General features: G+C 46.4%; 1 protein-coding gene across 2 annotated transcripts in view; it reads right to left on the reverse strand.

Moving 5' to 3' along the window:
* EDEM3 (ER degradation enhancing alpha-mannosidase like protein 3) overlaps positions 1–4,466 on the reverse strand; it is a 155,992-nt gene extending 151,526 nt beyond the window's left edge. The window contains exon 1 of one of the 2 annotated variants that reach the window (XM_073592876.1): positions 4,103–4,466. In XM_073592876.1, the coding sequence (XP_073448977.1) occupies positions 4,103–4,233 (131 nt within the window). In that variant the 5' untranslated portion in view covers positions 4,234–4,466. The remainder of the gene's footprint in view (positions 1–4,102) is intronic. The other variant, XM_073592878.1, reaches the window with a different exon arrangement.
* Between the last annotated feature and the right edge of the window lie 22,580 nt (positions 4,467–27,046).

Genomic DNA, 27,046 nt, shown 5'->3' on the forward strand with positions numbered 1-27,046 from the left:
TTTACCTTACACATGAGCCGTGTGTGGGGAACTGCGTCAAACACTTTTTTTTTTTAATCCAAGTATACAATTTTCCCCTCCTAGTGATTACTGACACAATTTTCTCCTAGTGACACGGGGGCATTTTCTCCTCCTAGTGATTACTGACACTGGGACAATTTTCTCCTCCTAATGATTACTGACACTGGGACAATTTTCTCCTCCTAGTGACAATGGGACAATTTTCTCCTCCTAGTGACACGGAGGCATTTTCTCCTCCTAGTGATTACTGACACTGGGACAATTTTCTCCTCCTAGTGACACTGGGACAATTTTCTCCTAGTGACACGGGGGCATTTTTCTCCTCCTAGTGACACGGGGGCATTTTTCTCCTCCTAGTGACACGGGGGCATTTTCTCCTCCTAGTGACACGGGGGCATTTTCTCCTCCTAGTGACACGGGGGCATTTTCTCCTCCTAGTGATTACTGACACTGGGACAATTTTCTCCTCCTAGTGACACAGGGACAATTTTCTCCTCCTAGTGACACGGGGGCATTTTCTCCTCCTAGTGATTACTGACACTGGGACAATTTTCTCCTCCTAGTGACACGGGGGCATTTTCTTCTCCTAGTGATTACTGACACTGGGACAATTTTCTCCTCCTAGTGACACGGGGGCATTTTTCTCCTCCTAGTGACACGGGGGCATTTTTCTCCTCCTAGTGACACGGGGGTATTTTTCTCCTCCTAGTGACACGGGGGCATTTTTCTCCTCCTAGTGACACGGGGGCATTTTTCTCCTCCTAGTGACACGGGGGCATTTTTCTCCTCCTAGTGACACGGGGGCATTTTCTCCTCCTAGAGATTACTGACACTGGGACAATTTTCTCCTCCTAGTGACACTGGGACAATTTTCTCCTAGTGACACGGGGGCATTTTTCTCCTCCTAGTGACATGGGGGCATTTTTCTCCTCCTAGTGACACAGGGGCATTTTCTCCTCCTAGTGACACGGGGGCATTTTCTCCTCCTAGTGACACGGGGGCATTTTCTCCTCCTAGTGACACGGGGGCATTTTCTCCTCCTAGTGACACGGAGGCATTTTCTCCTCCTAGTGATTACTGACACTGGGACAATTTTCTCCTCCTAGTGACACAGGGACAATTTTCTCCTCCTAGTGACACGGGGGCATTTTCTCCTCCTAGTGATTACTGACACTGGGACAATTTTCTCCTCCTAGTGACACGGGGGCATTTTCTCCTCCTAGTGATTACTGACACTGGGACAATTTTCTCCTCCTAGTGACACGGGGGCATTTTTCTCCTCCTAGTGACACGGGGGCATTTTTCTCCTCCTAGTGACACGGGGGCATTTTTCTCCTCCTAGTGACACGGGGGCATTTTTCTCCTCCTAGTGACACGGGGGCATTTTTCTCCTCCTAGTGACACGGGGGCATTTTTCTCCTCCTAGTGACACGGGGGCATTTTTCTCCTCCTAGTGACACGGGGGCATTTTTCTCCTCCTAGTGACACGGGGGCATTTTCTCCTCCTAGTGACACGGGGGCATTTTCTCCTCCTAGTGACACTGGGACAATTTTCTCCTCCTAGTGACATGGGGGCATTTTCTCCTCCTAGTGACACGGGGGCATTTTCCCCTCCTAGTGACCACTGACACCAGGGTATCCCGCCCTGCCCCCATACAGACATTCCCCCTTCTAGTGAGCCCAGAACATTTCTTCCCCTAATACTGACCATCATATTGATGTCAGAATAGAGCCCTACCCTGGATACAGCACCACCTAAGGTAAGGACATGGATGGCCGCCTTCCTGTCTGACCTGTCTAGGCGGGGGGGGGCAGTTTCCAGGAGCCCGCACCACCTCCGAACATGGCTCACCATCTTCCAGTCCATCTCCCACTGGGGAGGGGGTACGAGCGGGGGGGGGGGATGTTTGTTGGCCGCACCCCAAAAATATTGAGCACCAGCTGCCTCTGGTCCCAACACTGAACCTTGGGGTACACCACTGACAACCTTAGACCATTCAGAGATTAACCACTACTCTATGAATTCTGAGAGTATTTTCTCCTCCTAGTGATTACTGACACTGGGACAATTTTCTCCTCCTAGTGACACGGGGGCATTTTCTCCTCCTAGTGATTACTGACACTGGGACAATTTTCTCCTCCTAGTGACAATGGGACAATTTTCTCCTCCTAGTGACACGGGGGCATTTTCTCCTCCTAGTGATTACTGACACTGGGACAATTTTCTCCTCCTAGGGACACAGGGACATTTTCTCCTCCTAGTGATTACTGACACTGGGACAATTTTCTCCTCCTAGTGACACGGGGGCATTTTCTCCTCCTAGTGATTACTGACACTGGGACAATTTTCTCCTCCTAGTGACACTGGGACAATTTTCTCCTAGTGACACGGGGGCATTTTTCTCCTCCTAGTGACACGGGGGCATTTTTCTCCTCCTAGTGACACGGGGGCATTTTTCTCCTCCTAGTGACACGGGGGCATTTTTCTCCTCCTAGTGACACGGGGGCATTTTTCTCCTCCTAGTGACACGGGGGCATTTTTCTCCTCCTAGTGACACGGGGGCATTTTTCTCCTCCTAGTGACACGGGGGCATTTTCTCCTCCTAGTGACACGGGGGCATTTTCTCCTCCTAGTGACACGGGGGCATTTTCTCCTCCTAGTGATTACTGACACTGGGACAATTTTCTCCTCCTAGTGACAATGGGACAATTTTCTCCTCCTAGTGACACGGGGGCATTTTCCTCTCCTAGTGATTACTGACACTGGGACAATTTTCTCCTCCTAGTGACACGGGGACAATTTTCCCCTCCTAGTGATTACTGACACTGGGACAATTTTCTCCTCCTAGTGACATGGGGACAATTTTCTCCTAGTGACACGGGGGCATTTTCCCCTCCTAGTGATTACTGACACTGGGACAATTTTCTCCTCCTAGTGACACGGGGGCATTTTTCTCCTCCTAGTGACACGGGGGCATTTTTCTCCTCCTAGTGACACGGGGGCATTTTTCTCCTCCTAGTGACACGGGGGCATTTTTCTCCTCCTAGTGACACGGGGGCATTTTTCTCCTCCTAGTGACACGGGGGCATTTTTCTCCTCCTAGTGACACGGGGGCATTTTTCTCCTCCTAGTGACACGGGGGCATTTTTCTCCTCCTAGTGACACGGGGGCATTTTTCTCCTCCTAGTGACACGGGGGCATTTTTCTCCTCCTAGTGACACGGGGGCATTTTTCTCCTCCTAGTGACACGGGGGCATTTTTCTCCTCCTAGTGACACGGGGGCATTTTTCTCCTCCTAGTGACACGGGGGCATTTTTCTCCTCCTAGTGACACGGGGGCATTTTTCTCCTCCTAGTGACACGGGGGCATTTTTCTCCTCCTAGTGACACGGGGGCATTTTTCTCCTCCTAGTGACACGGGGGCATTTTTCTCCTCCTAGTGACACGGGGGCATTTTTCTCCTCCTAGTGACACGGGGGCATTTTTCTCCTCCTAGTGACACGGGGGCATTTTCTCCTCCTAGTGACACGGGGGCATTTTTCTCCTCCTAGTGACACGGGGGCATTTTCTCCTCCTAGTGACATGGGGGCATTTTCTCCTCCTAGTGACATGGGGGCATTTTCTCCTCCTAGTGACACAGGGGCATTTTCCCCTCCTAGTGACCACTGACACCAGGGTATCCCGCCCTGCCCCCATACAGACATTCCCCCTTCTAGTGAGCCCAGAACATTTCTACCCCTAATACTGACCATCATATTGATGTCAGAATAGTTCCCCTCCTTTTGATCCCAGGACATACTGATCACTGACACTGGAGATATCTTCCCTCCCACTATGCTCATCATAACCCCCCACTGAAAACACCACGTGTTTCCTCTATAAAACCAGAAGAAGGTTTCCAATCAGCTATCATAGATAGGGATGTGAGTGTCCGCACACATCTAGAAGGACGTGTAATGTGAAGTACCCGGAAGCTGCTCTGGTAATGATGAAATCACTACAGATCTGATCTCTTCCTCCAATAACAATCCCACCTCCTCCTCAGACTGACACACACCGGCATTACCCCCCATTCTCCCACCTGAGCTGTGACTTTTCCTCCTTGTTCATAGCAGCATGCCCCGTCCTCACCAACACCTGGCACATGAGGTAGAGGAGCAGATGTCTCCACACGGTGCCCCATGCCCGGGGCTCTTCGTCTGAGGAGCTCATACTGGAGTCCAGGCTGCCCGTGTCTGCTAGGCCCGGGGTGAATACATTGTTCGGAGAGGAGATGCCCGAGTGTCTCCGAGGCCTCTATATCCAGGGCCTTGCCAGCCGAGTATCGCCCAACCTCAGGTGTCACTCTATGCCACCAGCTGCCCGCTGCTTCCGCCTTTCAGCCGCTTTCATGACGTGCGGGGACGGGACGAGCGTGGTCCAATCAGCGAGCTCCGTCCTGCCCGGTGTCAGAGAAGTGACGTGGAGCCGGAGATCCGGTGGGCGGGGACACAAGGAAGTCAGGATTCTTATTGGATCAGCAGTATGTTTATTCCTGGGCAGTGTGTGGGCGGTCCTGGGATGGATGTGGAGGGGATCAGAGGGCAGTCTACATGGAGCTATAGATTACAGTGTGACTGTATATAGTGACACCTGGGCGGCCTGTCTTCTGGGCCTCATGGCTGACATCTAGTGTAGGATCTGTTGTTTTCAGGAGAGGACACCAATACTCTCTCTGGTGTGATGGGGATCTATGAAGGGTTCCCCTGGTGTGTAATCGGAGGACCTACCTAATCCATAGCTCCCAACTGTCCCTAATTTGGAGGGACTGTCCCTGATTTGGAGCAATGTCCCTTTGTCCCTCTTTCCTCCACATTTGTCCCTCATTTTGGTCTGATCTATATAGTTGAATATTAGATGCGCTTTTTAACTTTCAAAAAGTGTTTCCCAGTGCTAAACCTTTCATCCAAAACCTAAATTGCTGCATTTGTACATTTCAAAAACCAATATAAAGGGATAGTAGTGGTAAAAAAAACCTTTTGGGTTTAACTAATCTTTTTTTTTTTTTTTTTTTTAGGTTAATTCTCCTTTAAGGGGGTGTAGCAGGGGCGTGTCCTATGACTACATGCTTTTGCTAGTAGATGTCCCTCATTCCCATCTCAAAAAGTTGGGAGGTATGCTAATCTATCCAATCACTTTGTGGGTAACTGTGCAGGCTCTTGTACTACATAGTCGGAGATTGTACAATCAGATTGTAATGTGTGTAGTGAGCTTGAGGGCTGGTTCACCCTATGAGGGGACTTGTTTTTTGCATGTTCCCCAGTACTGAGAGTCAATTTAGGGCAGCCATTTGATTTCATTGGACTGCCCTGTGCACAAGAAACGCGTAAACAGGGTGCAGGCATGATTTGGTATTGTAGTACCATGCATTTTGGTGGGCTCATATGCACGCACATTGCCTGGAAGCATTGGGTTGACATTAAGAATTAATGGAAGACAGAAGGCGTGTGTGGGAAAATGTGAGGTGTGGGAAAACGGTGATTGCACGCGCGTTGCTGGACCACACCTGGTATGAACAAGTCCTAAAAGCAAAACCAAACTCACCAATTTAAAGCAGAGTTCCACCTAAAAAAAAATAAAATCAGCAGCTATAAATACTGCAGCTGCTGACTTTTAAAATAAGGACACTTACCTGTCCAGGGGGTCCGCAATGTCCTCACCCAAAGCCGACCCGTCTCTCGGCTCCAGCCAGCATCTTAAAGCAGAGTTCCACCCAAAAATGTAACTTCTGCTGATTGGATTCCCCCCCCCCTCCTGTGTCACATTTGGCACCTTTCATGGGGGAGGGGAGAATCCGGACAGCAAGAGTTCCATTTTTGAGTGGAACTCTGCTTTAAAGTGGAAAAATCCCCCCCCCCCCCATCTTTTCTAGCCAAAGAACTGACATTCAAGCCTCTGTTTGATCTACTGTTTTCATGGTGTTGTACATGTGATCAGACAAGACACCAGCCTTTTGGTGGTTGCACTGTTTTGTTGAGAGCATAGGCAAATGTGACAGTAATCATTCACGACATGCCCTGAATGTAATTGTTTTGGGAAACAATTAAGGGCTCTTTCACACTGACGATCCGTATGTCAGTTTTTCATCCTTCCGTTTTCGGATGAAAAATGGACATACATGTATTCCTATGGAGCGTCGGATGTCAGTGGTGACATGTCCGCTGACATCCGACCCGCTCCGATCCGAAAAGTGTAACGGAGGAAAACCCTACTTTTCCATCCGTTTTTGGATCGGATCGGGTGACGACAGACTCTACGGTCCGTCATCATCCGATTCCCCATAGGGGAGAGCGGCGCTCTGACAGGTCCATTGCTGCACAGTGTGCAGCGATGGACCTGTCATCTTTCTGCTCAGCGGGGATCGGCGGAGCGATCCCCGCTGAGCAAGCGGGTGTTCACGGGGCGGATCATCACTGATCCACCCCGTGTGAAAGAGCCCTAAAGTGGAAGTAAACCCTCCTATCGTTTTCAGCCAAGGAAGCTGCCATCTCGGCCTCTGTTTGATCCTCAACTGTCATGATGCTGCGCATGTGATCAGTTATGACCATTGAATGGTTTGACAGTTTGGTTGAGAGCACAACCAATGTGACAGATACATTCCCGACATGCGGGAAATGCTGTTTTTTGAAACGATTAAAATCGATTGGTACATCCACTTTAAATCAGTGGGTGTAGTTCAGCTGTAGCGGTTTCCCAAAACAGTTAAAAGCAGAACTAAACCAATTGATTTAAATACTTTTCAAAAAACAGTTACATTCCTGGAATGAGTAAAAATAAAGCAGAGGACAATCAGCGCAAACTAAACGTAATAATGAATGCAAGCTGGACACTTAAAGGATTCACCAACCTCAATAGCAAATAACTAAACAAATGAAAGTGTAGCGCAAACTGTTAAAAGCATTAAATAAAAGCATTAAATAAAAAGTCCATCTAGTAAGACATATATTAAATTCTTCTTGGCACAAACAGACTGGTCCCCTTTTCCTGCATCTCAGATGTCATATACAAAATTGTATGGGTACGCTTACCGGAAAGGATGGACCCCTTAATTACAGGGGGTCAGACACGCCTGAATGAATATCTGATGGGCAGCTGCCTTAGATCTCGTCTGCGGTGGTCGGTCAAACAGTATATCTGAAGTGAAGCCGTAACCTGGGGCATGTATCTTCACTGTGCAAATCCTGCATCCTCTGGTGTCAGATCTGACCATTCCCATCACTGACTGAGATGGGAATGGTCAGATCTGCCAAACCGTCAAACCATCAAATGGCTGGTGTCATAACTGATCATGTGCAGCACCATGGCAGTTGCAGATTTAACAGATACTAAGGCCCCATACACACTATTAGATTTTCTGCAGATTTTTGTCTTCAGATTTACCAAAACCATGTAGTGCAAGGGCCTGCCTGATTGCATACAAATTGAAACTCTTAAGGTTTTACCTCATATTATATGGTTTTGATAAATCTGAAGACAAAAATCTGCAGAAAATCTAATAGTGTGTATGGGGCTTAATGCTGGCCATACAATAAACAAAAAATTTGGCTAGTTCGTTTGTTCCTTCGACCAGTTAATTGGCACAAAATCAGTAATCGTTGGGATGTTTTTGAGCCGAAAAAACAAAGGACAAGTTTGGAAATTTTCTGCCGAACGAATGATAAATTGAAAGGTTAATGTGTTTCACGTCCAAACTGTTTGCACTAGGTATATTTTAAAAAAAAACAAACAAAAAATGCATTCATTTATGTCCACTGAACGATTTATCGGTCATTACATGATGGCATTATCGTTTGCTCTCACGGCCGAATGTTCGTTTTTCGAAAGTGGGTTCGGCCGATTTTTCTAATAGTGTATGGCCAGCATAAGATGGCAGCTTCCTTGGCTAAAAAGGATAGGAGGGTTTAGGTTCACTTTAACCACTTGACCACTGGGCACTTAAACCCCCTTAATAACCAGACCAATTTTCAGCTTTCGGTGATCTCACATTTTGAATGACAATTACTCAGTCATGCAACACTGTACCTATATGAAATTTTTGGCCTTTTTTTCACACAAATAGAACTTTATTTTGGTGGTATTTAATCACCGCTGGGTTCTTTATTTTTTGCACTATAAAAGAAAAAAGACCAAAAATTCTGTAAAAAAAAATGCATTTTTCTTTGTTTCTGTTATAAAATTTTGCAAATTAGTAATTTTTCTTCATATATTTTGGCCAAAATTTATAACACTACATATCTTTGGTAAAAATAACCCAAATCGGTGGATATTATTTGGTCTTTGTGAAAGTTATAGAGTCCAAAAGCTATGGTGCCAATATCTGAAAATTGATCACCCCTGAAGTACTGACGGCCTATCTAATTTCTTGAGACCCTAACATGCAGAAAAGTACAAATACCCCCAAAATGACCCCTTTTTGGAAAGAAGACATTCCACGGTATTTAGAAAGATGCATGATAAGTTTTTTGAAGTTGTCATTTTTTTCCCACAATTCTTTGCAAAATCAAGAATTTTTTTTTTCTTTTTTTTTTTTCACAAAATTGTCATATTAGCAGGTTATTTCTCACATACAGCATATGCATACCACAAATTACACCCCAAAACACATTCTGCTATTACTCCCGAGTATGGTGATACCACATGTGTGAGACTTTTACACAGCGTGGCCACATACAGAGGCCCAACATGCACGGAGCACCTTCAGGCGTTCTGGAGTGCCCAGGCCAATTTTGACATTTTTCTCCTACATGTAAAAATCATCATTTATGCTAGAAAATTACATAGAACCCCAAAACATTATATATGTTTTTTTTAGCAAATACCCTAGAGAATACAATGGCGGTTGTTGAAACTTTTTATCTCGCACGGTATTTGCACAGCAATTTTTCGAACGCTTTTTTTTGGAAAAAAAACAGTTTTGTGCTTAAAAAAAAAAAAAAAAAACAAAACAGTAAAGTTAGCCCACTGTTTCTGCAGAATGTGAAAGATGAAGTTATGCTGAGTAAATAGATACCTAACATGTCACCCTTCAAAATTGCACACACTCGTGGAATGGCGCCAAACTTCGCTACTTAAAAATCCCCATAGGTGACGCTTTAAAATTTTTTACTGGTTACATGTTTTGAGTTACAGAGGAGGTCTAGGGCCAAAATTATTGCTCTTGCTCTACCGATCGCAGCGATACCTCACATGTGTGGTTTGAACACCATTTTCATATGTGGGCGGGACTTACGTATGCGTTCGCTTCTGCATGTGAGCACACGGGGACACGGGGGAAAAAAATGTTTTTTTTTTTTATTGTTCATTTTACTTTATTTATATTAGTTTGATGCTTTTGTCCAAAAAATAAATTTTTTGATCACTTTTATTCCTATTACAAGGAATGTAAACATCCTTGTAATAGGAATGTGGCATGACAGGTCCTCTTTACAGTGAGATATGGGGTCAATAAGACCCCACATCTCACCTCTAGGCTGGGAAGCCTGAAATTAAAAAAAAAAAAAATCCTGGCTTCGATCGTAGCGATGAGTCGGTAGAAGCACCGGAAGGCGGTGGGAGGGAGGGACATCCCCCGTAAGAACGATCAAGCAGTGGAACAGCTGTTATGATCATTCTTATGGTGTAGGGAATCGCCGGCTGAAAAAGCTGATATCTGAATGATGCCTGTAGCTGCAGGCATCATTCAGATATCCCCGCACAAAGTCAAGGACGTCGTATGACGGCCAGTGGGCAGGAAGTGGTTAAAATGCATTTTTTTTTTTTTAACACAAAGTTGTCCATTTATACAATATTTCTAACACGTAGCATGTACATACCAAAAATGACACCCCAAAATAGATTCTCCTACTCCTCCTGAGTACGGCGATACCACATGTGTGAGACTTCCACAGCCTGGCCACATACAGAGGCTGAGTACAGCCGAGTATGGCTGAGCATGGTAGAGTATGGCTGAGCATGGCTGGGTATGGCAAAGTATGGCTGGGTATCACCGAGTATTGCAGAGTATGGCTGGGTATGGCAGAGTATGACTGGGTATGGCAGAGTATGGCTGAGCATGGCTGGGTATGGCTGAGCATGGCTGGGTATGGCTGGGTATGGCAGAGTATGACTGGGTATGGCAAAGTATGGCTGGGTATCACCGAGTATTGCAGAGTATGGCTGGGTATGGCAGATTATTGCAGGGTATTGCGGAATATTGCGGGGTATTGCAGAGTATTGCAGGGTAATGCAGAGTATTGCGGGGTATTGCAGAGTATTGCGGGGTATTGCAGAGTATTGCAGGGTATTGCAAGGTATTGCAGAGTATTGCAGAGTATTGCACAGGGAATTGCAGAGTATTGCACAGGGAATTGCAGAGTAGTGCAGGGTATTGCTGAGCATGGAGGGATGGCTGAGCATGGATGGATGGATGTGACATTGTCACTGAGCAGCGCTGTGGGCACTACACATCCAGCCCACAGCACTGCTGCCATCCGATCTCTCCCCCTCTGTACCGATCGGTACAGAGAGGGGAGAGAGGAACTGGCATAACATGACGCCGGTTTGTTTACATGTGATCGCTCCGGATGTGCTCCGGATGTTCCCGTGTGCGCGCCCCAGGGGGGCGCGCGGGAGCGGTTTTCTGGGATCACGTCATAGTACGTGATCCCAGAGTTATCCAACCGCCCTTCAGCCGTCATTTGGCTATGGGCCGGTTGGTAGCTGGTTAAAAGGTTAGTTTACAAACTGGGCAGCTTTGACTTAAAACTGAACTTTAGTTTACCTATAAAAACTTGATGAAAAATAATGTTCTTTCACAAGGAACATATATTCCACATTAAAAGGTTTTTGAAGGGGCGGGACTTTGAGTGAAGCACACGGATGCAGTAAAGAAATGAATTAGAAGGTGGTTTATTAATTGAGTCAATTTTTTTAGGACATAAATTGATAGTACATAGCGTATAATGTGTCATTGTTTCAAAATAAATCATCACATATAGATACATTATCATATTATAAAACAGTATTTTACAGATACACAGGTCACGTAATAACACGATTAATTGTATTGTAGAAATACTCATAAAAGTAGCTAGCGCATTAAAGCGTCATTAGAAATGATAGTGGAGATAAGATAAGTAGGAAAATAATATTAAAAATTTGCATCTAGACTCTAATAGAAAATGTAATGCAGTATTTTACAGTTGCACGGGTCACATAAGGGCGTGATTAATTGCAGTGTAGGTAATACTGAAATCAGTAAAAGGATGCATTAAAGCATCACATTAGGAAAAAAGGAGAACTAGTACTTGGTAGAGAAAGACGGCCGTGGTGAATTCATAAATGGATGGTTGTAACGGTAGTTGTTAGCTCTACGCGTTTCGGGACCTTTAAGTCACTCGTCAGGAGCAAGACCGTAGTAAATATCTAAGGAAATAAGAACAATGATAGGGACATTATGATAATATGGATAATATGGAAAATGAATGGGCAAATGCAGGGAATGTGCAATATCCCCTGACACATCCATACATATATTCCACATTAATAATTATGCTACCAACATTAGTGTGTGCTGTGAATTGTTTTTTTTTCTTCTTACTCACCTCTAAATGCTTGTTGCTAGGGGGTCCCTCGTAGTCTGCCACTTCAGTGCCTGGGCTCCTGACGTCACTTCCGTCGGCGCAGGAAGGGAGATTTCCTCTTCCCCCTCCCTCTTGTCAATCATCTGGGACACGTGACCAGTCCCAGATGATTGCGCGGCCAGTGACGGCGCGCGGCGCAGCTCACGTATGCGCATTGGGTGCCAGCCGGGCGCCCACAGTTAAGATGCTGGCGCTGCCGAGTGGAGGGGGGATGAGCGGGGCTTCGATCCCCCGCATCGCTTTACCCTGGGACAGGTAAGTGTCCGATTATTAAAAGTCAGCAGTCGCAGTATTTGTAGCTGCTGACTTTTCATTTTTTTTTTTTAAATGGGAACCCCGCTTTAAACCCCCTTCCTAACCAGATCAATTTTCAGCTTTCGGTGCTCTCACATTTTGAATGACAATTAATCAGTCATACAACACTGTACCCATATGACATTTTTGGCCTTTTTTCCCACAAATAGAGCTTTCTTTTGATGGTATTTAATCACCCCTGGGTTTTTTATTTTTTTGTAAAATTTTGCAAAGTAATTTTTCTTCATAAATTTTGCCCAAAATTTATACTGCTACATATCTTTGTCATAGAGTCCACAAGCTATGGTGCCAATCTCTTAAAATTTATCACACCTGAAGTACTGACGGGCTATCTCATTTCTTGAGACCCTAACATTCTAGGAAAGTACAAATACCTCCCAAATGACCCCTTTTTGTAAAGTAGACATTCCAAGGTATTTAGTAAGAGGCATGGTGAGTATTTTGAAGTTGTCATTTTTTTCCCACAATTCTTTGCAAAAATCAAGATTTTTTTTTTTCCACAAAATTGTCATATTGTCAGGTTATTTCTCACACACAGGAAGCACCTTGAGGCCTTCTGGAGCATAAATTACACATGTCCTGATTACCTCTTATGCCGCGTACACACGAGCAGAATTTCCGTTGGAAAAATCTTGGATGGTTTTTCGGACGGAGTTCCGCTCAAGCTTGTCTTGCATACACACGGTCACACCAAATTCCAACCGTCAAGAACGAGGTGACATACAACACGTACGACAGGACTAGTTAATGGAAGTTCAATAGCCAGCGCGCCACCCTTTGGGCTCCTTCTGCTAATCTTGTGTTTATCTCGTGTTAGTAGAAGTTTGGTGAGAGACGATTCGCGCTTTTCAGCCTCGTGCTTTTTCCTTTTACTGCTCTTCTGTTTGTGTTTGTGGGTTTGTATCTGGTTTTCAGTGCGTGTAGTCAGTTTGTATCTGTTTTTAAGTGCATTCTTGTCCGCTCGTTTCTGATTTTCAGCTCGCTCTTCACAGGCCTTTCTGTTCTTCTGTGCGCTCTGTTAGTTCGTTCTGACCAACCGACCATTTTGAAGCCATGTTGCGGGTACGTGCTCGTCGTAGAGTTCATGCTATGCGGGGGGCTTGATGTTGGGGTTCTTGCTTTGACCCAAGCCCAGTCCATGAACAGGGTGGGGAGGAGTTCATGGACCAAGAATTGGTTGCTCCAGCACGACCAATTCTCTCATATGCCTTTGCTGCGGGAGATCCAGGAAAATACCCTGATGATTTCAGGAACTTTCTCCGGATGAGGGACCCCCTTTTTCACTGTCTGTTGGCTTTGCTGTCCCCTTATATTACGAAGCAGGACGCCTGCATGCAGCAAACCATCACTAGTCGCCACGTTGCGGTACTTGGCGATGGGGAGAAGTCTACAGGACCTCAAGTTCTCTACAGGTATCTCCCCCCAGGCTCTGGGGATCATTATTCCAGAGACCTGTTCTGCCATCATACAGGTCCTGCAGAAGGACTATATTAGAGTAAGTTTTCTCCTTTAACATCACATTTTATGTATTTAATGTTTGCTAATGTATTGTATTTGTTTCATCATCCCTAATTACCATGATTGTAATATGCTGTGGATGTCCTCTTTGTCCTCATGCATGCTGTAAGCTTTTAATGCTATTTTTTGTCCTTCATGCATATTTGCCTTCACTAACCTCCCTAGCATGCTATCCTGGGCCCATATACACCTAGCCTAGTCACTTAACAATGCATTTTGTCAGCTCCATTGTAGTGCTTTACCCTAAATACCCCCTAAAATGTGTCCAAATGTTATTGTTGTCCTTAAATTCAGGCAGAGTGCCAGAGGCTTTTTTTGGGGGGTCCAAAACTCATTTATAACCCCCCCCCCAAAAATGTTTCCAATGGGCTTTAGAGGGGGTGAGGAATCTGATAATCTTAAAATAAATGTTATACTGATGTTGGCCAAGAATGTTTCTGTCTAATCTGCTTGCAACGTTATGTGCAAAAGTACTAATAATTTTTTTTCTTTTTTGACTCCACAGTTTCCTTCAATGCCACAGGAATGGCAGACTATGGCTTCCCAATTTGCTCATCATTGGGACTTTCCCAACTGCGGAGGGGCAATCGATGGGAAGCACGTCCACATCGTCCCACCACCCCACTCGGGGTCATACTATTTTAACTATAAGGGGTTTCATAGTATTGTGTTGATGGTGGTGGTATCGGCGACATACGAGTTTCTCTATGTGGGCGTGGGGAAGAATGGCCGGATGTCGGATGGTGGAGTCTTTGCCCAGACCAAGTTCTACTGACGTCTCCAGAGTGGTGGCTTGGGATTGCCACCTGCGGAAGAGAACGTGGAAGGATTCCCATTTGTTTTTATCACTGATGAAGCATTTGGTCTGGGTGATCACCTGATGAGGCCATCCCCCCAGAGGACCCTCACCCCGGAGAAGAGGGTTTTTAATTACCGGCTGGCCAGAGGCAGAAGATTCGTGGAGAATGCCTTTGGGATAATGACCAGCCAGTTCCGCCTATTTCTTACGGCAATAAATATGGCAGAGTACAAACTTAACCACATAGTTCTAGCATGCTGCATACTTTACAACTTTTTAAAGAGAAATGCTCCGAATTATGTTCCAGAAACTACAATAATGGCCCTGGAAGCTGGCCGTCCTGGCTTGCCATTCCAAAGGACCCGTGAAGTGCGTCAAAAATATGTTGATTATTGTACGGGTAGGGGGGCCATTGCTATGCCAGCAAATTTGTAAATATTTTAGATATTAAAAAAAAATTGATCTGATCAAATCTTGATTTTGATTTACTGCTTGTGTTTCTTTTAGCTGTCTCCTAGGTTCTCCTAGTGCACTTGTAGTGCCAAGTGGTTTTTACATTATTAAATAACACCCATTGTCACTGTAAACACCAACTTAATACAAAAACTGGTATTGAGCATTGAAAGAAGAAGCCACACATTGTTGAGTATAAAACCTTTTACTCACATGTGCGTTGTAAAACTTTTTTTTTTTTTTTTTTTAAATCTTATTTTTTTAAAGTTTTACCTTGAAAATATTTTTTAAGTACATAAACAGGCATGTTTCAAAACATAACATACATAACTCAGGAACTTACAAAGTTCAATATTGAAAAACTGAAGGCAATATCAGACATTATAGTGTCAAAAATGTGTTGATATTGCCTTCATCAGATGGGGTGATGTCACCCCGGTAAAAGCCAAATTTTGAAGATGCACACAAATTGGGAGTCAAACTGGGGATTTCCCTCCTGATCCCATGCCTAATGTCAACATGTGCTATCTCCCATCATGGGGGATCAATGGATGTGTTTTGGGGGTGCAACCACTTCCTCTCACCTACTTGAGTTACGAGGAAGGGGTTGCACCCACAAAATGCGTACATTGATATCCCCTGATGGCAGATAGCACATGTTACCACACTGTGTGCATCTTCAAAATTTGGCTTTTAAAATGCGTAAAACATTTGAAAAAATTGGTCCCCAAAAATAGAAAATGGTGTCATTTTGTTGTTATTTAGATTCTTCCTAGTACATCAATCATGTTCTTCAGTTTTTGTTCTATGTCATTTGTTTTTTGCTTGATGATGTCTAAATCCTGACTACAAAACATTATGTCCTGGATTAGCCTTTGTTAACTGTCACTCATGAAATGAGGAGATTGTTCTTCAACAACATGCACATCACCTAAAAGAAAAAATACACACCATGTATTATAAATATACAGGCATACCTCTATTGTCTGAATCTGTGGTGTCAGACACTGACCTGTTGTGGTGACAATTTCAACCACCTCTCCTTCCTCTGCATCCTCTGGTTGTGTACAATTGTCTGTTTTGGCAGAGTTCCAAGCTGAAGACATGATTTTTTCCCCTTACCAAAGCTGGAATACTTACCTTTTTTGAAGAAGTTTCACAAATGGAGACACCCTGCGTATCCACTGGAGTACCTGTGTGGTACACCCTAAAAAGTTTGTTCTTGTGTCCCACACTAGTACTCCTGAGTCCAGATGTGTAAACAGCTGCTGAGTGTCCTCTCCTTACATTACACTGAATAAAGTTTGCAATTCTTTCTAGTTTCAAACACATCTAGACAACAATGTCCTAAACTTTTTTTAATACAAATTAGCACGACCAAATGTAGTTAACCCTCTATCTGCCAAAAACATCGTATTTAGTTGGCAAACGAACAATGTTTACTGCGACCGATTACTGTACTCATGAACATGAAAGTAGCCAATTTAAACTGTACAGCAGTTAAGAAAAGCACATGGAGCAGCATGCAAGTACAAATAGTAATAGGAACACACGACAAGTACTTACTTTTTAGAAGCAATTTCTTGATCCTTCTGCACGGATCCTGCTCCCTCAATTTCAGGTCTGACCAGCGTTTCCTCAATTGCTCCTTGAGTTGTCGTACCCCAAAATTCCTGTGCAGACTCTTCACAACTTTAGACATGATCTTGGCCTTTCTCACATTTGGGTTTAGGTAAGGTCCATACTTCCCGTCATAGTCGGCCCTCTTCAAGATGTCCACCGTCTCTACAAAGGCCATATCTGAGGCTTTCCTCCTCCTCGTTACTGCTATTACGCACCTGCTGTGTCTCCACCATGTTCCTCTCCCACTGTGACGAAAGAGAAGGAGCGGGGAATAATCTATAAAGAACGTCATGGGCGGGCAACGCGGGTGGAGTTTCACGCATGCGCAGTGTATATAAAGCTAAAACGCGCGTGTCGTACGTACGATCTGTGAGTGGAGGAAGTGCCGATCGTGAGAACCAAGGTAACATTTTAACTTGGGACATCAGTGGCCTATACTGATTCGAGATTGCCTATATTGAGATAAGATTAGGTGTCAGAGTCCTGGATGTGAGGCCGAATTGCAGAGGGGGCGCCCCTTGCGGCTAAGTGCAGCGTAACCCTGGGAGTGAGACAGGGAGTACGGTGCCCAAAGGTGCACGGGTTGCCAGATCACTGTTGCTGAGTAGCAGATAGCAGGGAGCTGCTGGGGTGCGCTGGTAAGGTTGAATGGCAACCGTGCAAGGAGGGATTCCAGGTATGGAGCCGTGGAGCAACCAGGAGCGGAGTCAGAGCCAGGCCAATGGTCATTCAACACAGGAATCAGTCCAAGGTGAGGTACAGCAGGATAATCAGGAACAGAGAAGGTAGCCGAGCCGGGGGTCAAACACAGGAGGACGAACAAGGTACAAATGCAGAGCCGAAGAATAGTCAGGTCCAAGCCGGGGTCAATTCAGGCGGAATACTGGAGCAGTCAGGCAAGCCGAGTAGTAACAGGAAGCAGATATCACAACAGGAACAAGGAACACAGGAACAAGGAAAACAGGAAGCTGATGATAATCCAGCAACCAGCATGCACCAGCAGCAGGCTTAAATAGGCAGAAGGTCGCCACCATGAGGAATACTGGCAGAATTACCCGTCCTACGGTTATCACCCTGACATTAGGAGAGTTTAGCCTGATATTAGTGTTTTTGTCTTGTGTTTTGTCTTGCAGCAAATATGAAACAATTCAAAGACCCTGAATTCATGGGCCAGTTCATAGACAGATACAGGGATATGAGAAATTTGTGGGAGGTTAAAAACCCCTTATATCGAAAAAAAAAAACGCTATTAAGGCATCGCTGGAGAAACTGGTGCAATTTATGAAGACGCAGGTCCCCGACGCAGACATCGAGTTTGTGGAAAAGAAAATTGGTAGCTTGAGAAGCACGTATAGGAAGGAGCTTAATAAGGTCCAGGCTTCCATAAAATCAGGTGCAGCAGCAAAGGATGTGTATGTACCCAGTCTGTGGTACTACAACAGGATGCGGTTTCTGGAAGACCAGAATGAAGACAGGGAATCACTTTCTACACTTCCATCCACCCTTACCTCAACCCCATCTGAGGCTTCCGAGGACCAACCTGGGCCTTCCATCCTGAAAGAAGTTGAGGAGCCCAGCTGGAGCCAGGTATAGTATGTCTGAACACGTTTATTGTGCAAAAATTATTGTTGTTAACTAGATGTTATTATTGATAACAAATAAATGATTGAACAAAAAGTGTTTGACATATCAATAGACAGTAGGGGTCAGAAATGATTGGGACAAGAATGAAAAATGATGAGTTCAGAATGATAGTCTTTTCAATTTATTAACATTCAATTTGCAACAGTTATGAGCTGAAAATTGTGTGTGATTGGTGAACCAAAAACTAAAACTATGTCCCTTTTTCATACACAGGAAGACCTCAGCCAGGACAAGGCTCTGAAATGTGGCAGCCAGGAGGGGGCGGGGCTAAGTGTCAGCCAGGAGGAGACGGGGGTAAGTGACAGCCAGGAGGTGGCCAGGCCCAGTAGCCTCACCCAATCCCAGGTGCCTCCCCTCCGCCTTACAAAAAAAGGGCCAGGAAGGGGAGTAACACGGAGGAGGCAGCACTGGGCCTCATTAGAGACGCTAACGGGGCCCTGAAAACACCCCCCGACGCTGAAGAGGCCTATGGCTGCTATGTAGCTGCAAAATTGCAGCAAATGGAGGAGGGCCAACGCTTCATGTGTGAGAATATTATTTTTCAGGCCCTTCAGAAGAGGTTGAGGGGCCAAATTAGTGAGAACATGCACTTATGTGCGCTCGCCCATCCTTCTCCTCCTCCTGTTACAAGTCCACCTCCAGAGCCACAGCCTCCAAGGAAGGCTGCAGGGAAGCATGGAGGTAAGGCTGCAAAGAAGACATGAAAGTGATGGCCTGGGTTCAGTCCGGTCTGACAGAAGACGCAGGGTGTTGTAGTACCACAGCCTGGGGACATATATGTCATCTGCTGCTGTTCATGATCTCTGGGAGTAATGGACCAGATTGTGCTCCCTATTAAATGGACTTCTCAGGCTACCAATTTTTAGTTACAAAGAGTTGATGCGTGAAAAAACACCCCAACGTATAATCTATGAGGCATAATGAGTCTTTTGAACATCTCATTTTTTTCTACAAATTTTTGGAAAATGTGGAAAGAAAATGAAAACGCATTTTTTTTTAACACAAAGTTGTCCATTCATACAATATTTCTAACACATAGCATGTACATACCAAAATTGACACCCTAAAATAGATTCTCCTACTCCTCCTGAGTACGGAGATACCACATGTGTGAGACTTTTCCACAGCCTGGCCACATACAGGGGCTGAGTATGGCTGGGTATCGCCGAGTATGGCTGGGTATGGCTGAGTATGATGGGGGGTGGATGGGATGGCTGAGCATGGATAGATGAGTATTGCTGAGTATGGATGGCTGAGCATGGATGGGTGGATAAGTATGACAGAGGGATGGCTAAGTATGGATGGAGGGATGGCTGAGTTAGGATGGATGGAGGGATGGATGAGTAGTGATGGGCTAGTATGGATGGCGGAATGGATGAGTATGGATGGAGGGATGGATGAGTATTGATGGTTAAGTATGGATGGCCTAGTATGGATGGAGGGATGGCTCAGTATGGATGGAGGGATGGATGAGTATTGATGGCTGAGTATGGATGGAGGGATGGCTGAGTATGGATGGAGGGATGGATGAGTATGGATGGCTGAGTATAGATGGAGGGATGGCCGAGTATGGATGGCGAGATGGCCGATTATGGATGGCGGGATGGATGAGTATGGATGGCAGGATGGATGAGTATGGATGAATGAGTATTGATGGCTGAGTAATAGAGGGGTGGCTGAGCATGGATGGATGAGTATTGATGGCTGAGCATGGATGGCTGGGATGAGTGCTGCAATTGTAACAGAGCAGCGCTGTGGGCGCTACACATCCAGCCCACAGCACTGCTGCATCCGATCTCTCCCCTCTCCGCTCACACTGGACGGAGAGGGGAGAAAGGAACCGGATATCATGCTGGTTTGGATGGCTTACTATGGATAGCGGGATGGCTGAGTATGGATGGCAAGATGGCCGAGTATGGATGGCAGGATGGCAGAGTTTAGATGGCGGGATGGTCGAGTATGGATGGTTGGACGGATGAGTATGGATGGTGGGATGGATGAGTATGGATGGCGTGATGGATAACGGGATGGCAGAATATGGATGGCGGGATGGCAAAGTATGTATGGCAAGATGGCAGAGTATGGATGGCAGAATGGCAGAGTATGGATGGCGGGATGGCTGAGTATGGATGACGGGATGGCTGAGTATGGATGACGGGATGGCAGAATATGGATGGCGGGATGGCTGAGTATGGATGGCAAGATGGCAGAGTATGGATGGCGGGATGGCAGAGCATGGATGGCGGGATGGCTGAGTATGGATGGCGGGATGGCTGAGCATGGATGGATGAGTATTGATGGCTGAGTAATAGAGGGGTGGCAGAGCATGGATGGATGAGTATTGATGGCTGAGTAATAGAGGGATGGCTGAGTATGGATGGCGGGATGGCCGAGTATGGATGGCGGGATGGATGAGTATGGATGGCGGGATGGCTGAGTATGGATGGCGGGATGGCTGAGCATGGATGGATGAGTATTGATGGCTGAGTAATAGAGGGGTGGCTGAGCATGGATGGATGAGTATTGATGGCTGAGGAATAGAGGGATGGCAGAGCATGGATGGATGGAAGGCTGGGATGAGTGCTGCAATTGTAACAGAGCAGCGCTGTAGGCACTACACATCCAGCCCACAGCGCTTCTGCATCCGATCTCTCCCCTCTCCACTCACACTAGACGGAGAGGGGAAAGAGGAACCGGATATCACGCTGGTTTGTTTACATGTGATCGTGCCGTCATTTGACGGCATGATCACGTAGTAAACAGCCGCTGTCAGCACACCCTCCCAGAGTTATCGAACCGCCCTGTAGCCGTCAGCCGTCAAGTGTTTAATGTTCACATTTTTGTAAATATTTTATTATATCTTGTCATGTGACAATCACAACACTGAAGAAATTACTTTGCTACAATGTAAAGTAGTGAGTGTACAGCTTGTATAACAGTGTAAATTTGCTGTCCCCTCAAAATAATTCAACACACAGCCATTAATGTCTAAACCACTGGCAACAAAAGTGAGTACACCCCTAAGTGAAAATGTCAAAATTGGGCCCAAAGTCTCAATATTATGTGTGGCCACCATTATTTTCCAGCACTGCCTTAACCCTCTTGGACATGGAGTTCACAAGAGCTTCACGGGTTGCCACTGGAGCCCTCTTCTCCCACTGGAGGCCACTCCTCCATGACGACATCACAGAGCTGGTGGATGTTAGAGACCTCGCGCTCCTCCACCTTCCGTTTGAGGATGCCCCACAGATGCTCAATAAAATTTAGGTCTGGTGACATGCTTGGCCAATCCATCTTTACCCTCAGCTTCTTTAGCAAGGCAGTGGTCATCTTGGAGGTGTGTTTGGGGTCTTTATCATGTTAGAATACTGCCCTGCAGCCCAGTCTCCGAAGGGAGGGGATTGTGCTCTACTTCAGTATGTCACAGTACATGTTTGCATTCATGGTTCCCTCAATGAACTGTAGCTCCCCAGTGCTGGCAGCACTCATGCAGCCCCAGACCATGACACTCCCACCACCATGCTTGACTGTAGGCAAGACACACTTGTCTTTGTACTCCTCACCCGGTTGTCGCCACACACGCTTGACAGCATCTGAACCAAATCAGTTTATCTTGGTCTCATCAGACCACAAGACATGGTTTCAGTAATCCATGTCCTTAGTCTGCTTGTCTTCAGCAAACTGTTTGCGGGCTTTCTTGTGCATCATCTTTAGAAGAGGCTTTCTTCTAGGATGACAGCCATGCAGACTAATTTGAAGCAGTGTGTGGCGTATGGTCTGAGCACTGACAGGCTGACCCCCCACCCCTTCAACCTCTGCAGCAATGCTGGCAGCACTCATACATCTATTTCCCAAAGGCAACCTCTGGATATGATGTTGAGCATGTGCACTCAACTTCTTTGGTCAACCATGGCAAGGCCTGTTATGAGTGGACCCTGTCCTGTTAAACCGCTGTATGGTCTTGGCCACTGTGCTGCAGCTCAGTTTCAGGGTCTTGGCAATCTTCTTATAGCCTAGGCCATCATGTAGAGCAACAATAATTTTTTTAGCTACTCAGAGAGTTCCAGTGACCAGTATGAGAGAGTGAGAGCAATTAACACCAAATTTAACACACCTGCTCCCCATTCACACGTGAGACCTTGTAACACTAACGAGTCACATGACTCCGGGGAGGGAAAAAGGCTAATTGGGCCCAATTTGGACATTTTCACTTAGGGGTGTACTCACTTTTGTTGCCAGGGGTTTCGACATTAATGGCTGCGTGTTGAGTTATTTTGAGGGGACAGCAAATTTACACTGTTATACAAGCTGTACACTCACTACTTTACGTTGTAGCAAAGTGTAATTTTTTCAGTGTTGTCACATGAAAATATATAATAAAATATTTACAAAAATGTGTGGGGTGTACTCAGTTTTGTGAGATACTGTAAATGGCCTACATGTATAGCAAGAGCATTATTCAACTTAAAATGGAACTTTAATCAGAAAATTAAGTCCTGCTGGATCACTTCAGGCTGGCCCCTTTTGCAGGCATAGCTATGTAAAACATTAAAAATAGTGTCTATACTGTTTAAAATCCAGTAATATACTGTCTCACCCTGCTCTGCACATGTACAGTTGCTCTCTATCTTAGGCACTGCTGAATCTGTAGAGGCCGATCTGCTGACAGGTTTAAAGCGGAATTAAACCCTCCTATCCTTCTCAGCCAAGGAATCTGCCATCTTAGTCTTATATATGTATTTTATTGGGATTGTATGTGATAGACCAACACAAAGTGGAACATAATTGTGAAGTGGAAGGAAAATGATAAATGCCTTTAAATTTTTTTTAAAAATAAATATCTGAAAAGTGTGGTGTGCATTTGTATTCATCCCCTTTACTCTGATACCCCTAACTAAAATCTAGTGGAACCAATTGCCTTCAGAAGTCACTTAATTAGTAAAGAGAGTCCACCTGTGTGTAATTTTATCTCAGTATTAATACAGCTGTTTTGTGAAGCGCTCAGAGGTTTGTTAGAGAACCTTAGTGAACAAACAGCATCACGAAGCCTAATGCCGCGTACACACGGTCAGACTTTCCGGCATACTTGGTCCGGCGGACCAGAGTGTGCCGGACAATCCGCCCGTGTGTGGGCGGCGGCGGACTTTTCCGGCGGACTTCTTCCCAAAAGCCCGCCGGACCTAGATTTCAAACATGTTTGAAATCTTTCCGTCGGACTCAGTTTCGGGCGGAAAGTCCGCTCGTGTGTGTGCTGGTCCGACGGAAAGCCCGCTCGTGTGTAGGCTGGTCCGACAGACCAAATACGACACGAGGGGATGGTATTGCATCTCGCGCTCGCTGCAATAGGAAAAACAAATCTTCCTATTGCGGCGAGCGCGGGGCATACCAGGCCCTTAGGTCTGGTATGGATTATAAAGGGGAACCCCGCTACGCCGAAAAAACGGCGTGGGGTCCCCCTAAAATCCATACCAGACCCCGATCCGAGCACGCAGCCTGGCCGGTCAGGAAAGGGGGTGGGGACGAGCGAGCGCCCCCCCCCCTCCTGAACCGTACCAGGCCGCATGCCCTCAACATGGGGGGTGGGTGCTTTGGGGGAGGGGGGCGCCCTGCACCCCCCCCCCAAAGCACCTTGTCCCCATGTTGATGAGGACAAGGGCCTCTTCCCGACAACCCTGGCCGTTGGTTGTCGGGGTCTGCGGGCGGGGGCTTATCGGAATCTGGGAGCCCCCTTTAATAAGGGGGCCCCCAGATCCCGGCCCCCCACCCTATGTAAATGAGTATGGGGTACATGGTACCCCTACCCATTTACCTAGGAAAAAAGTGTAAGTAATAAAACACACTACACAGGTTTTTAAAATATTTTATTAAACAGCTCCGGGGGGGGGATCTTCCTCCGGCTTCGGGGGTCTTCTTCCGGCTTCGGGGGTCCCTCCGCTTCATCTTCTCCCGGCGTCCGGTTGGTTCTTCTCCGCTCTCCGGCCTCTTCTCCCGGTGTCGCAGGTCTTCGGCCGGCCCCTCCGCTCTCTTCATGTAGCTCTATTGCGAGCGGAGGTCCGGACTTCTGGGCTTCTTGGCTTCTTGGCTTCTTGGCTTGGCTTGGCTTCTCTTCTCTTCCCCCAGATGTTGACACGACGCTCTCTCCGGCTGGACTGGTTTCTGAGGGCTGCGTTGTGACTTATATAGGCGGAGACCCCGCCCCCATATGATGTCACAGTCCCTGGGCATGCTGGGACTGTGACGTTTTAGGGGGCGTGGTCGGGGGGCGTGGTCGACCACGCCCCCTAAAACGTCACAGTCCCAGCATGCCCAGGGACTGTGACATCATATGGGGGCGGGGTCTCCGCCTATATAAGTCACAACGCAGCCCTCAGAAACCAGTCCAGCCGGAGAGAGCGTCGTGTCAACATCTGGGGGAAGAGAAGCCAAGCCAAGCCAAGAAGCCAAGAAGCCAAGAAGCCCAGAAGTCCGGACCTCCGCTCGCAATAGAGCTACATGAAGAGAGCGGAGGGGCCGGCCGAAGACCTGCGACACCGGGAGAAGAGGCCGGAGAGCGGAGAAGAACCAACCGGACGCCGGGAGAAGATGAAGCGGAGGGACCCCCGAAGCCGGAAGAAGACCCCCGAAGCCGGAGGAAGATCCCCCCCCCGGAGCTGTTTAATAAAATATTTTAAAAACCTGTGTAGTGTGTTTTATTACTTACACTTTTTTCCTAGGTAAATGGGTAGGGGTACCATGTACCCCATACTCATTTACATAGGGTGGGGGGCCGGGATCTGGGGGCCCCCTTATTAAAGGGGGCTCCCAGATTCCGATAAGCCCCCGCCCGCAGACCCCGACAACCAACGGCCAGGGTTGTCGGGAAGAGGCCCTTGTCCTCATCAACATGGGGACAAGGTGCTTTGGGGGGGGGGGGGCGCAGGGCGCCCCCCTCCCCCAAAGCACCCACCCCCCATGTTGAGGGCATGCGGCCTGGTACGGTTCAGGAGGGGGGGGGGCGCTCGCTCGTCCCCACCCCCTTTCCTGACCGGCCAGGCTGCGTGCTCGGATCGGGGTCTGGTATGGATTTTAGGGGGACCCCACGCCGTTTTTTCGGCGTAGCGGGGTTCCCCTTTATAATCCATACCAGACCTAAGGGCCTGGTATGCCCCGCGACGGGGCTCGCAAGGTGTCAATCTAGCCGATAAAAGCGGCAAGATTGACATCCTTTTCTAGTCCCGTCGCACCTGAGTCACGTTCAAAATGAACGGACTTGTCCGTGTGTGGGCAAGTCCGTTCATTCTGAAAGTCCGCCGGAACTCCGGCGAAAGTCCGTCGGAAAGACGGGCGGACTTAGCCCGCCGGAAAATCCCGGCGTGTGTGGGCAAGTCCGTTCGTTTTAAAGTCCGGCGCACCTGGCGGACAAAGTCCGTCGGAAAGTGTGCCGGACCAAGTAGGATAGAAAGTCCGCTCGTGTGTACGTGGCATAAGGAACACACCAGACAGATCAGGGAAAAAATGGTGGAGAAGTTTATAGCAGGGTTAGGTTATAAAAAAAATATCTCAAGCTTTGAACACCTCATGAAGCACTGTTCAATCCATCATCTGAAAATGGAAAGAGTATGGCACAACTCCAAACCTACCAAGACATGGCCGTCCACCTAAACTGACAGGCCGGACAAGGAGAGCAATTATCAGAGAAGCAGCCAAGTGGCCCATGGTAACTCTGGAGGAACTGCAGAGATCCACAGTTCAGGTGGGAGAATCTGATTACAGGACAACTATTAGTCATGCACTCCACAAATCTGGTCTTTATGGAAGAGTGGCAAGAAAGCCATTTTTGAAAGAAAGCCATAAGAAGTTCTGTTTGCCGTTTTGCAAGAAGCCATGTGGGGGACACAGCAAACATGTGGAAGAAGGTTCTCTGGTCAGATGAGACCAAAAATTTTACTTTTTGGCCTAAAAGCAAAATGTTATATGTGGCAGAAAACAAACACTGCACATCACTCTGAACACACCATCCCCACCATGAAACATGGTGGTGGCAGCATCATGTTGTGGGGATGCTTTTCTTCAGCTGGGACAGGGAAGCTGGTCAGAGTTAATGGGAAGATGGATGGAGCCAAATACAGGGCAATCTTAGAAGAAAGCCTGTTAGAGTCTGCAAAAGACGTGAGACTGGGGCGGAGGTTCACCTTACAGCAGGACAACGATGATAAACATGCAGCCAGAGCTACAATGGAATGGGTTGGATCAAAGCATATTCATGTGTTAGAATGGCCCAGTCAAAGTTCAGACCTAAATCCAATTGAAAATATGTGACAAGGCTTGAAAATTGCTGTTCACAGATGTTCTCCATCCAATCTGACAGAGCTTGAACTATTTTGCAAAGAAGAATGCGCAAAAATGTCACTCTCTAGATGTGCAAAGTCGGCAGCGTCGTACCCAAAAAGACTTGCAACTATAATTGCAGCGAAAGGTGGTTCTACAAAGTATTGACTCAGGGGGGCTGAATACAAATGCACGCCACACTTTTGAATAAATAATTAATGGGCACGGCGCCAAAATTATATGCAACATGTGCTCTACCAACCTGATGCTGCTCCTAAATTAGTAAAAATACTAATAAACAATATGACAAAACAATATAGGGCGCATCATATGTGCAATATATTATGATGTAAACCTATAGATTATGCAAGAAAAACACACAAAATCCACGAGGCACAGACAAACACACGTGGATTTCTTCAGAATAACAAAAGATTTGGCTGATGCATTGATGCACCGAGGCTCAGATATAGAAGTCATACACAATTTCTGCTGACTGGTGATTGGAGTCTTTCTGCCAGGTTCTGGGAAAGATATCTTTTGAAGATACATGGTTTTTCATGCCTGAGGGTCACTTTGTGGCCACTACTATCTGGTGAGCGCTTTGATATACCACTTCGGTTGAAGCACGAATAAGAAGAATTTTGTGTGTTTTCTTTAAATTATTTGAGAACATTTGATTCACTAGATTCACTTAATTGCAAAT

This window comes from Aquarana catesbeiana, linkage group LG07 (genome assembly GCF_042186555.1).
Source record: "Aquarana catesbeiana isolate 2022-GZ linkage group LG07, ASM4218655v1, whole genome shotgun sequence".
NCBI lineage: Eukaryota > Metazoa > Chordata > Amphibia > Anura > Ranidae > Aquarana > Aquarana catesbeiana.